Below are 13737 nucleotides of genomic sequence, written 5' to 3'. Positions count from 1 at the left end.
GTGATTTAACCTTTCAGTAACCTGGAAACTCTCTAAGACTTTTAAATGGCAGAAAAGATGCTTACCTTCATTGTTATATGGAATTTCTTCTCCTTGGAGTTCCCTACCCATCAGATCCAAACCCTATCTCCTGTTTTTAACACTGTGCCAAGTTATCTGAGTGATTGGAGAAGATCTTGTACTTGGGATTGTTCTCAGTGTTATACCATTGCACCACAGCGGGCAAACTTAAGGGAGGGCCCAGATAAAAGGGCCCTAATGGGCAGGCAGCTTGTTTAGCCAGTCCTCGGTTGATGGGCAGCTCCTCAATTTCCAGTTCTTTGTCACCATAAAGAGAACTGCTATAAATATTTTAGAAGCTGTAGCATGTGATTATCATTGAATACTACTATGTCATAATAAATAATGAGCAGGTTAATTAAAAAAAAACATGAAAAGATCTACATGAGATTATGAATGAAATGAGCAGAACTAAGAAAACATTATATACCACAACAGAAATATTGTGTGGAAAATGACTTCTATACCCACCTCCAGAGAAAGAATGATACATAGAAATAAGGAAAATATAGCTTTATAAATAAATGTCTTATTGTTAAATGATGCCTTTTCTAGTATGAGGAAAGAAGAGAAACAGGAAGATACCTGGGAATTTTAAGGTAACAAGTAAACAATTTTTTTAAACCCTTACTCTCTATCTTGGAATCAATACTATGTTTTGGTTCCAAGGCAAAAAAGAGGTAAGGGCTAGGCAATGAGGGTCAAGTGACTTGCCCAGGGTCACACAGCTAGGAAGTATCTGAGGCTAAATTTAAAACTAGGACCTCCTATCTCTAGGCCCAGCTCTCAATCCACTGAGCCACCCAGTTGCCCCCCAACAAACAGTTTTTTTAAATGGGCAGACATAAATAGTTTCAAATCCAGATCATTGAAGAGAGCACCCTCATCAATTAGATCACAACATTTTAGGTATTTGAGATTGTACAGGACACTGTGTTGGTACTGGGTCCCTCCCCAGATTGTAGGTGCAAAGGGGCGAGAATATGAGGAAAATCTGTGAACCCAGTATGTCTTGTGTAGCATTGCCTGGGGGGAAAGGCAAAAGGAGTTGGTGGAGATCTCGAAAAGCTTCACATAGAAGATAGTGCTTAAGCTGCATCTTCAAGGAGAGAAGCCCCATGAGAGAGGTAAGGGGAAAGTGCATTTCAGACCTGAGAGACCACTAGTGCAAAGGAATGGAGACAGTTGTTGGAATGTCACCTTTGAGAAAAATAGACAAGGCTAGTTTGACTAGATTGTAAAGTGTGGGAGGCAGAGTAGTACACCGTGAAGTTGAAAAGATAAGTTAGCACCCGGCTGTGAAGGATATAAAGAGCCAAACGGTTTATATTTCATCCTGTAGGCAGCTGTGACTCACTAGGGTTTATAGAGGTAGATAGTAACGTGAACAGAACTACACTTAAGGAAAATTTCTTAGATAGTATTAAGATTAAAATTTTAGGGGAAACTGAGGCAAGGTAGAAATTAGTTTCTCTCTAGAAGTATTATTTTTTTTAGGTTTATTAAAGGGTAAGAATTAAAGAAAATACCAGTAAGAAGGCACATGCATAGGTGGGCCAAGAGGCCCATTCAACCTCACCTACATCACAAGACACGTCTGCTTGCAAGTGGAAACAAGAAAAGAGCCAGTAGGCTTTTACAACCAGTTAAATAGAACTTTTGATCCCACCTGGGTGAGGATCTCAGTGAGATTACAAAGCATTCTGGGAGCCAGAACAAGGACTTCTGGGGTTTGGAGTCCAGGGTTCAAGTCTCCATTTTTACAGTAGCCATTTGTAGAATAGACTGTTGTGGGGAGATATTTAAGGCATGGAAGACCAACTAGAAAGCTATTTTAGTCATACAGGTGTGAAGGAGTGAAGGTCTGAATAACATGGTAGTTAAGTGAGCAGAGAATTGCATTCAAAGTTGTAAAAGATGTTTTGAAAGTATAAGTGGCAAAATTTGGCAACTGATTTCAATGTGTGGGATGAGGGAAAATGAGAAGTTGAGATGCATGTCAAAGTTATGCACCTAGGAGACTGGAAGAATGGTAGTGACTTCCAAAGAATAGAGAAGTTTGGAAGTGGAGAGGATTTGGGGAGGGAAAGAAAATGAGTGCTGTTTTGGATATATTAAGTTTGAGGTGTCTCCAGGATATCCAGTTTGAAATATCCAATAGGCCACTGGTGATGGCGGACTGAGTCTCAGAGGAGAAACTTGGGATAAGGTCTCTGAGTCATCTGCTTAGAGATGATAATTAAACCCTTGGGAGCTGATAAGGTTACCCGAAGGAGAGTGTAGGGGGAAAAGAGAATGGGTATAGGAGGGAGCCTTGGGGAACATGTGTTGTGAAGGAGTTTGATAAGGATGTTAAGCCTCTAAACAAGATGTGGAAGTCTTGGTCAGCAGGTAAGAGACTTAATGTGATAAAAAGAAGAGAGAGAAAAAGGCCAACAGAGTCACCTGCAATTTCTGAGGAGTGATGAAGTCAGAAGCCAGATTAGGGATTCCTGAGAGGAGATAAAGTAGAGATAGTGTGTAGATAGCTTCTTTTAGGAGTTTGGCTGAATAAAGGAGATGAGATATTGGATGACATCTTGAGGGAATAGTTGTGGGCGTGTTTTGTTTGTTTCTTTGTCTTTAAGGCTGAAAGATAGTCATGTTTCTAGAGAGTAGAGAAGAAACCAGTAGATAGAAGTGCTGACCTTGGCCAGGGGAAAGGCTACCTCACTCCCAGATGCTGAGAGAAAAGAGTATAGAGTAGGAGATGATATCATTGGGTTTTGCGTAGAAGAAAAGAGGAGTTCATGGGAAATGGCTTCAATTTTCTAAGTAAAGTAAGAGGCAAAGTACTAACCTGAGGGGGGAGAAGGAATTGTGGAATGCTTAAGGAAGAAAGAGAATGAATGATTAGAATAGCTTCCATAAGGAATATATGGAATTTGCTATTGTTGATTCAGTCATTTCAGACTCTGCCATGACCCCATTTGGGGTTTTCTTTCTTTCTTTCTTTTTTAACCCTTACCTTCCACCTTAGAATCAATATAGTATATTGGTTCCAAGGCAGAAGAGTGGTAAGGGCCAGGCAGTGGGGGTTAAGTGACTTGTCCAGGATCACACAGCTAAGAAGTATTTGAGGTCAAATTTGACCCTAGGACCTCCCATCTCTAGATCTGGCTTTCAGTCCACTGAGCCTCCTAGCTGCCTCCTTAGGGTCTTCTTTGCAAGATCCTAGAGTAGTTTGCCATTTGAAAAAACTGAGGCAAGCAGAGTTAAGTGACTTGCCCAGGGTCACACAGCTATTGCCTGTCTAAGGCCAGATTCAAACTGATAAAGAGAGGAGTCTCCTTGATTCGAAGCCCAATGCTCTTTCTGCTTGTCACCTAACTGCCAAGGAATCAACTAAAGCATAATAAAAATATTGCCTTTCCACTGTGAGGGCCCAGTTGAGGTTGGATAGCATGAATTTATAATGTACTATTTATTTATAATTCCATTCAGCTTGGTTGTATCATTTCCTCTAGCTCTATTCAGCAACAATAGATGTGGAGGAGATAGTAGCCCTGGACTAATAAGATTAAGAAGAGATGGAATAGTTCTTGATAGAACCAAAGTCAAGGGAATTCCTGAGTAGGATGACAGTGTAGAGTTAAGATGATGGAGAATAGAAAAGGAAGAAACAAAGTCAGATCCAGGCTAATCACCTGAGAAAATACTGAGAGATTGTATGTCTCAATAAAGGTGAGAGATTCTAGTGCAAATATTTATATAGGTCTTGATCAGTGACACATGTAAAACCCAGTGGGGGAGCTCATTGGCTACAGGAGGGGGATGGAAAGAGAGGAGGGAAAGAACATGAATCATGTAACCATGGAAAAATCTTGTAAATCAGTTAATTAAATAAAAATTTTCAAATAAAGGTGAGAAATAGGTTTAGGAGAACTGAGACTTATAGAAAGGTAGAATGATTAGTTATGGTTAAATAGATGAATGGATGAGGAAGTAGAACAATTGTGAATAATATCTAGTATAATAACATCCCTAGGCATGATTTAGGTGGAAGGAAGAAGCAGGACATGAGAATTAATGAGGAATTCGAAGATTAGAGAGAGGGAGCATCATTCAATCCTAGTTTAAAGGGGAGTTGAAGAAGAGAGGAAGATGATGAGCCAAGTGCTTAAATCCTGGAAAAGAGAAGGAGAATGTCCTAGGGTCCAGTATACAATAGACACCATGATCAGCATTGGATCTAAAATTTTGATTGAGTAGACTTCACAAGAGATAAGGTTGCTGAGTAATGATAGGATAGGGAGAATGTGGATATGGTAGTAATGGGTAAAGAGTATTCCAATTCCCATTCAGAGCCCAGTCAGTGTATTAGAGAGTATGAGAAACTAGGGAGTATGGTTGGGGAAATAATATATTTGGAGAGAAGCCAGGTCTGGGCTAGTAGACAGAAGGAAGGAAAGAGAAAGAAGTCCAAGATGATAGGAAATTTGTTCATTATGGAATGAGAGTTCAAGAGGCCATGGAAAAAAAATTGAACATCATTATAATAGGATAATTGGGGTAGAGTTGAGGAGAATGAGGATGAAAGAATAGGAGGTCAAGGTTAGGAATTACTTGTTCCTACATGGTAGATGATTAATACTGGGATAGCAAAAGAAATAGGAGGCAGTAAAGCATTAGCCATTAAGGTCATAATGGTGAAAGGAAAATAGCAAAGCTCAGTTTCCATATTCTTGAATATTGAGTATGAAATTATGTTTGTTTCCTACCTATCAGAGGTGACCTTGATTGATGAATAGATTACTTGTCTCACATAGAGCAACAATAATAATAGTAATAAAGAAGGAAGAAATAAGTCATTTTTATTTTATCTTTAGCAATTAGCATTTTCATGAGAAAATACTGCATACTTCTAGTTATTGGTACTTTGGGTTTTTAGGAGAAAAGAGAAAACTTTTTAAAAATCAAGAAATAATTCAGAAATTTGGAAAGATAGTTACGAGCAGTGATGTCAAACTCAAATAAAAAGAGATCTCAGCTGACCTTGTATTGACTGAGAAAACCATAAATCATCATTACTTATGTATAAAATTGGGCTTTTTTTTGTTAAACATTCCCCAATTACATTTTAATCTGACTAAACCACACTTCAGAGTTTGGCTGAGTAGTTTAGTAACTATAAAAGTTTAGTAACTATAAAAGAAGAAGTAGGAAGCAAAATATCACCCAAATCAAAAGAAAAAAAAAATTAGTTAGGGAAGCAGTAAAGATGTGGCTTCAAATCCTAATTCACCCCCTTCCTACTTATGCAATTCCATTACTTTCATCATACTTTCAATCATATCCAACTCTTCTTCACCCTACTTGGGATTTTCTTGACAAAAACTGAGGCAAACAGAGGTTAACTGACTTACCCAGGATCACAAAGCTAAGTAGACATCTAAGCCTGATTTTGCATTTGAGTCTTCCTGATTTAAAGTCAGCATTTTATCTACTTGCCACCTACCTAACTAAATGCTCAGCATTTACTCTTGCATTATCTGGTGCAACTGTATAATTGAAAGAAGTACATTTCCCGGGAGTCCACTGACTTCCTATAATTATGTACTTCCTGTAGAAAGAGGATATTAGTGAGTGGGCTGTCCTCTTGGGCTTCTTTCTTGGGCTTGCAGCCAGCATGGTGGGGGTAGTAAGCTAAGCATAGGGTTTTAAATGGGCTAATCAGCCATGGGCATGTGGTCTTTATTTTGTATCTTCTTTATTCCTTGATTTCTAATGATCATTTATAAATTTCCTAAAATAAATATTTTATTATTTGAGATCTAATTTTAACTTTTACACAGCCTAACTTTCCAGGTTTGTTTCACATTGATTCACTTAAAAAATTATTAATTTGTTTTTCACATTAAAATACCCAGTTAATGCCTTCCTTCCCCTCCCCCATTAGAAAAGACATTTGAGAAAAAGATATATATATATATATAAAACTATGTCTACATATTTCTATGTACCAGTTCTTTCTCTGAAGATGGGCATATACAAATCATTCTTCAAACAATATTTGTTTGCTGTATAGAACGTTCTCTTGGTTCTACCCACTTCACACTAAATAATTTCATGTAGGTCTTTCAATGTTTTTCCAAGATAAACCTCTTCATCATTTCTTCGGGCATAGTATTTTATCACAGCCATCGGCCACAATTTGGCCATTCGCTTTATAGTTTCTACTTTCCAGCTAAATTGGCTTACCTGTTCTTCCCGGTTCCATCTCCTAACTGTCCTTTTGTTTGGGTTGTAACTGTTTTCTGCCCTCTGCCTCTTAGAATCCCTCGCTTCCTTTGAGAGCTCCTCCTTAGATTTTCCTGATCTCCTTGTTCTTAATGATCTCTTCCTACCCAGATTATCTATCTCTCTATACATATCTGTGTGTGTAATATATGTATCCTTATACAATCTGCCTTATTTCAATGCTGTTCAGGTCTGTAAGCATTTAAAAGAATACTTATTTTGTACAGCGCATCATGCTAGGGACCAGGGATAAAGATACAACCCATAACGTGTCTGCCTTTAATGAACATACTGTGAAATACAACATATACACAAATGGATATGTATGTATGTATGTGCCCCCAGCATAGCACCTTGTACAAAACAGATATTTTAATAAATGCTTGCTGATTTGAATAGCATTCAAACAAGGCAGCTGGGTGGCTCAGTGGGTAGAGAAACAGGAGGTTCTGGGTTCAAATACGACTTCAGACACTTCCTAGCAATTGTGACCCTGGGCAAGTCACTTAACCCTGATTGCTTGCCATTACTGCTCTTCTGCCTGGGAACTGATACTTATATCAATTCTAAGACAGAAGGTAAGGGGAAAAACAAAGGGGGCGGAGGAAGAGGAGGGAGGGAAGAAGGAAGGAAGGAAGGAAGGAGCTGGTAAAGTGGAAGTAAGCCACCTAATGGTTCTCAGTTGTCCCCTCTGCAAATGATGGGGTTGCAATCTACTTTCTAAACTTCCTTACTCCAAAATGACCTACAAAGGATTCAAGGATCCCTGACTTTATCATTTTAAATAATTCCTTCCACTTAATATGGTTCACAGCCCTTTTTTTATGCTAATTAACTAAGCAGTTAATTGCAGTCACAAAAATATAAATTCATCAATTGGTTGCCAGGCTTCTGATGATGAGCCTCACCACACTTAACTAGGCTTTTCCTTGGAGGACAGACAGATAATATGTTGCTAGGCCTATAAGCCTTTTTAGATTGGGAGGCAGCAACACATTTCAAATGAAGAATTACATGGGAGGGATGGTGTGAAGGATATTAGCAAAAGAATATATGGACAGGGAGGAAAAAATGGGCCAGTCATACGAACAGCCCTCATATTCCTTTGATATTCTCTGCAAGGACATGAAAAAGGACCATAGTGTGTTAGGTGGACCTCCTTTGGCAAGTTTCTAGGAAGAAAAGGATAAAAGGATGGACAGTAAGGATCTACTGCAGTCTGGATCCCTGGAAGGAATACCCACACTAATGAGATCAGAAATCACTGGACTATTAAGGTCTATCGTAGCTTATACCCTCTTAAGAACTCAGTCTTACCTCTGTGTCACGATAAGGCATTCGAAATTGAAGCTATAGTAAAGAATTCCGACATACACACCTGATTCTGATTTTACTTATCTACTGCCCCAGGTACTGATGTTGCTGCTCTCTCCTACCATTTACAGACATCCACTGGGGGTCAACTCCTCTCTTGTCTCTTCTTAGTAAAGTTACTATGAAGTCCAATATGCAGCAGAAGCAATAATAGCAAAAGGAAGCATTTATTAAGCTCCTCCTATATGTGTCTGGCATTGGGCTAAGCGTGGGGAATATGAAGAAAGACAAAAAAAAATTCCTGGCTTTAAAGAAGTTTACAATTTAGTGGGGGAAGACAACATGCAAATAACTGTTGTTCAAATAAGGCGTAGACAAGATGATCACAGAGGAAGACAGTAGCATTAAGGGGTATCAGGAAAGGTTTCTTTTAACAGGTAGGACTTGAAGGACGTCAGAGAAGTCACTGAGTGAGGACAGATTCAGGTATTCTAGACTCTGCTCTAGCCCAATACCCTCTCCTCCAGTGGTGCTGAACCTCTGAAGGTCTCTGACCTTCTATCAATTTTTAGAGAAGCTGGTAGAGTAGAATAGGCTCCTAGTTGCATTTCATTTCATTTCACCTTCAGAGTTGAACATCTTTAAATATCCAGGAAAACTTTTCAGGAATGAAGATAAAATCCAAACGTATACATACATAGAGACAGCTGGGTAGCACAGTAGATAGAGAGTCATGCCTGGATTTGGAAGAACCTGGGTTCAAATCTACTCTCACACACTTCCAAACTATGATTCTGGGCAAGTCACTAACTCCCTTTGCCTAGTCCTTGCTTTTCTGCCTAGAATTTTTACTAGGACAGAAAGTAAGGTGTTTTTATATCTATATGTAAATATACATATATATATATATTATATATATATATATATAAAATAATTGTATGGCACCTAAGGAGAAAAATCTCAAAATCGGTAATTTACTTTTAAGAAAGTTGAATTCTTTCCCTTTTTAAGTTAATGAAGAACAATATCTATGCCATGCACAGACAGGTTATAAATTATACATCCACACAGTATTTGTCTTCCCTAATAAAAAGTTTATTTACCTAATATATTCTAAGTCCAGTTGGATTGTGGTTTTATTTCTCTCTGACATTAAGCTATAAAAATACAATTAGCTGATTTTCCTTTTTTGAAGAACTCCCTTTACGCATATTTTCAGATTATCATCTTTAGTTCTGGAGAGGGAGACATACCATAAATCATACCAAAAATAATTTAGTTTCTGTTTTGTATCCACAAAAATCAAAATTGTTTTTAAAAGATAATTTTGTCTTTCTTCTGCCAAAGAGCTATTAGTCATAATGTGATCAGTGATATAAAATTCAAATCTAAAAGTATAAAAAGTATTAAAAGTACTTCTTGCATATGGCTTCAGCTTTTCTTAATTATTTTTTTCAGGATCAGAATTTGTGCTGTCAGATATTTTGTTATATGTCTATGAAAGAAGTTAAGCAAAAGATAAATTTATGTCATTTCAGAATATACATCAGTAACTGTTTCCTTTCTCATAGTGTTGCAGGTGGAGAACTCTTTGACTTTTTAGCTGAAAAAGAATCTTTGACTGAAGAAGAAGCTACTGAGTTTCTCAAACAAATCCTTAACGGTGTTTACTACCTCCATTCCCAGCACATTGCTCACTTTGATCTAAAGGTATGTTGCTATGCATAAAGTAAGGTATAGAAATTCTTTAAATATATATATATATATATATTTCTATTGGATTTTTTAAAAAATGATAGATCAAGGTGAGATATTAGGGAAATAGATTTCATTTAAGGACTTAATAAATGGAACTACCAAGTAAAATAAAAAATATTTTTAAAAAAACATAGCATGTCTTTCACTTTTTTTGTGGAAAAGTTTTGGACCTCGTAGAAGACAACAATTGCATCTCATGTATCTTTATGTTAGTCTAAGACAAGTGCTTGCACATAGTAGGTACACAGTATATGTTTAAATAAATTAAATTGAGGAAGTACTTTCAATTTACCTGTAAGGCAGCATTTCCTTGGATAAGGGCTGAAAGCCACAATTCCATCTACTTCTGGTTATTTCGATGCCACAGGAACTTCTTCCAACCACGTTCCCATCCTGACTGGAAGTACTCACAGAAATGAAGGATAGGGTAGCACCTAGCACAGTGTGATGAACCAGGTTGGACATCTCAATTAACTAGTCAATCACAATGGACCTTTCATACTTTCTGCAAGACACCATGGGGAATATGAAGAAATTTAAGATATGATCCAAATATTCAAAGAGCTTAGTTATTTGGGGAGAGGTTAAGAAATGTTTTGTAGCTCTTCCTTGAGAATATCTGATAACTTTTTGTTTTTCTTTTCAAAAGCCTGAAAACATAATGCTTCTGGATAGGAATGTCCCAAAACCTCGGATCAAGATTATTGACTTTGGCTTAGCGCACAAAATTGACTTTGGAAATGAATTTAAAAATATCTTTGGGACTCCAGAGTTTGTTGGTGAGTTTGTTTGACTATAGGTTAAATTAGATCATGGTGGAAGGATAAACATTTTGCCATTACAACATTTTTCATACTTCTTTGTTTTAAGAGAGTAACTTCCAACTATTTGTTTTAAATTTACGAAGTAGTAGCAACCACTGGGTCCTTTATTTCCAGAACTTAATATATGTTTGTTTTTTCTCAGCTCCTGAAATAGTAAACTATGAACCCCTTGGTCTTGAGGCAGATATGTGGTAAGTAACTTTTCCATAATTCTATTTATTTTCTGGTCTTTTTTACTATCCTTCTGATATATATATATATATATGTATTTTTTTTTCTTTCCTAGGAGCATTGGTGTAATAACCTATATTCTGTAAGTACCCAAATTCACAAAATAGGGGAGCATTTTTTTGAAAACATGTATATTTAGTGATCTTGAAATTTTGTTCATCTGAGTTTGGCCATCTGACTTAAAATTAAGTAGAACATAATCACATTTGTACTTTGTTATAATAGAGAACATATTTCTATTTTGCTAACTAAATTTTTACTTCTGATTCTAAATGTTATCTCAGAACTGTAACATTAGAGTAGATAAAAGCTTTGCTATTGATCACTGCTGAGAACACTTTTAAAGGGGGGTTTTTAAACAACAATATTCCAAATTTATTTTTAATTAAATAAAAGCTTTTGACAGTTATCATCAACTATCTTATAAAATGTCTTCTAAAATGGTAGGTCTACATGTACCAGGAAATAATCCTTTTCCACCTTCCCTTTATCAGGTAATAGATGAACAAACAGCGTGTTATACAATTAATAAATATCCTGCCTCCCATTTTTATTTTTACAGTCTCAGTGGTGCCTCACCTTTCCTTGGTGATACAAAGCAGGAAACACTGGCAAATGTCTCTGCTGTGAACTATGAATTTGAGGAAGAATTCTTCAGTAATACCAGTGCTCTAGCCAAAGATTTCATAAGAAGACTTCTAGTTAAGGACCCAAAGTAAGTATCTTTTGTCCCTGCCTATCCATGGATGTACGTCGGCTAGTTATTATGAGCATGAATATAAGCTCATTTTTTGGATACTGGCTGCTTCTTCATTGGCAAAAGGAAAGTATGTATGTAAAAAGGGTCCAGAAAATGCAGTGCCCTCTGTTTAGGCAAAGACTGTTTTATACCAGATTGGCAAATTATTTGCAAAGATGCAGGTGTAGCTTTCAGCTTTCTTCTATAAAGTCTACCCTCCCTGTGTAGGCAGTACTTTAGAGTTTCTGTATATCCATATTGAGACAACCTTAATGCTTGCTGCTGTTGAAATATTTTTTTTCCCTCCTCCCCCAAAGGAAAAGAATGACAATTCAAGATAGTTTGCAACATCCCTGGATCAAGGTAAGTGTCATATGATGTCATATTTTAGATCTTTTCAGATATGACCTATAAAACCTCAAGGTAACATTCTTTTCCATTGAGTATCACAAGATCACATTGGAAAAAATATATCCATTCCCTCAGATCCATATTTCAAACTCAGATGAAAAAAATCAGAAAGGTGAAAAGCCTTCATTACAGAGGAATGGTTGAAGGAATTAAATGGGCTTAACTAACCTCAAAGAGATAAAATGAGGGAAATATGATCACTATCTTCATATATTTGAAGGTTTTTCATGTAGAATAGGGGCATAATTGACTAATCGGGGAAAACACTAGAGGTGGATTTTAGTTCTTTGAAAATTGTTCTAACAATTAGTCGCCATAACTAGAGAATAGGTGGTCCGTGAAGACTGTCACAGAAGATATTAAAGGAAAGCCTAAGTGACCATCTTTCAGAGATGCAGTAGAAGGTATTTAAGTCCTCTGTAGAATGTTTAGATCGTTTGTTTCTAAAGTCCCATAAAACATCAAATTACATGATTCTATTAAATGAAAAAGTACTACACAGATTTTCAGTACATAGAAATGTTAGGTATCATTTTCCATTGCTATAGTCATATGATCATAAAGCTTCCTTACAGTAAATTTTTCTACTTCTTACACCTACTGAATTTCATGGTGGAATTCAACTTCATCTGAATTCTCTTTTCCTTTATAAGAATGACTCTTTTTTTTCCTCTGTAATATACTGTGGCAGACTTTTGTAAATAGCTTCTAAGTTCTCTGACCATTAACCCTACACCATTCTTAAGTGTTTAAATAAGCTGCATGTAATACACTGAAAGATAGGATAATATTATATCATATATAATGTCATATCTATAGGATCTCATTATTTCATATAGAATCCAGGGAAGTTTAATTATAATAAAATCATGTAGGAAGAATTCTTTTTAATTTTCTCTGTCTTAACCCTCTGTTTAGCCTAAAGATAGTCAACAAGCACTTAGTAGGAAAGCCTCTGCAGTAAATATGGAAAAATTCAAAAAGTTTGCAGCCCGAAAAAAATGGAAGGTAAGCATATTACATGAAGTAATATTAATTAGTTTTATTTTCACTCTGAAACGCATTCTATTTTATATTGACAACATGTAAAAAGAAATTATCTGTTTGTGTCTTGCTGCTCCCTCTCTGTTTTACAAAGTAGTTTTAGTGTTCCAGTCAAAATTTTAATCTCCTATTTTTAAATGGAATTTTGCATTGTTAATTATTATAATCGTTAAAATGATATATTTTGAACAAACTCAACATTATAACAAAATATTATGTCCAAGAACAGATACATATTTGTCCATTTTAATTAATGTAGTCATTATTTTAAGTAGAGTAATATTTACATGAAGACTCTTTATTGGATTAACTAAAAGTGTTCCTTTTGTTTGCAATTAGTATTTCTGTTGCTATTGTAAGGAAACATTCAAGACATTCAGCTCTGTACCAGGCATTTCATCCCTCTTGTTCCTTCAAACCATTTGCTTCTTCATTTTGTTCTTCCTTTCAGAGGAGTTCTTTTCATAACAAAGAGAACGAAACCCTTAGTTAGCCTTCAGTTTTATAATATAACAAGTGGAGTCAAGTCAAATATTATGTATAGTGGCCTCAACTCTAGAATCATACAATAATAGATTTAGAATTGAGGGAGATGTCAAGGCTAATTTAGTCCAACTCCATCATTTTATAGGTAAGGAAAGAGTCTCTCCCAGGTAGTGGATAGCAAAACTGGAATTCAAATCCATGTCCTTTGTTTCCAAATCCAGTCTTCTTTCCATTGAGCCATGAAATGGGCCTCCTTTTTGCATCTCCAAAAGAAATCCCTGCTAAGGAGATCACCATGAAATGTACCATGTGGAAGTACATTTCTAGATGATATGACTTCCACCTGTCTCAAAGAATCTCAGCCTTATTTTGCATTGGTCCTCCTGTCAAGGTTCAGAGCTTACAAGGAATATCCAAATGCTCCAGAAACATGCACCTTTATCATATTGCCTATGCTTTTGTCATTAAATGCTGCTTTTCTACTACAAACCAAGCAGTTCTTCACATGATGGCCATGTGCTACAATGAAAACCTTCTTGGGCTCTGCGTTCACATCCCAGTCACTTACTATTTGTGCCCCTGAGCAAGTCC

General features: G+C 36.4%; 1 protein-coding gene across 4 annotated transcripts in view; it reads left to right on the top strand.

Annotated features, from left to right (window-relative positions):
- The window catches only part of DAPK1 (death associated protein kinase 1), a 271050-nt gene that overhangs the window by 167951 nt on the left and 89362 nt on the right, over positions 1 to 13737 (top strand). For all 4 annotated transcript variants that reach the window (XM_007497913.3, XM_007497912.3, XM_007497914.3 and 1 more), the window contains exons 4-10: positions 9225 to 9363; positions 10061 to 10190; positions 10378 to 10426; positions 10522 to 10548; positions 11029 to 11181; positions 11523 to 11568; positions 12535 to 12624. In XM_007497913.3, the coding sequence (XP_007497975.1) occupies positions 9225 to 9363; positions 10061 to 10190; positions 10378 to 10426; positions 10522 to 10548; positions 11029 to 11181; positions 11523 to 11568; positions 12535 to 12624 (634 nt within the window). The remainder of the gene's footprint in view (positions 1 to 9224; positions 9364 to 10060; positions 10191 to 10377; positions 10427 to 10521; positions 10549 to 11028; positions 11182 to 11522; positions 11569 to 12534; positions 12625 to 13737) is intronic.

This window comes from Monodelphis domestica, chromosome 7, assembly GCF_027887165.1.
Source record: "Monodelphis domestica isolate mMonDom1 chromosome 7, mMonDom1.pri, whole genome shotgun sequence".
NCBI classification, from domain to species: Eukaryota; Metazoa; Chordata; class Mammalia; order Didelphimorphia; family Didelphidae; genus Monodelphis; species Monodelphis domestica.
Note: the sequence above shows the minus strand (reverse complement) of the source record. Positions and strands in the feature narration are given on the sequence as shown.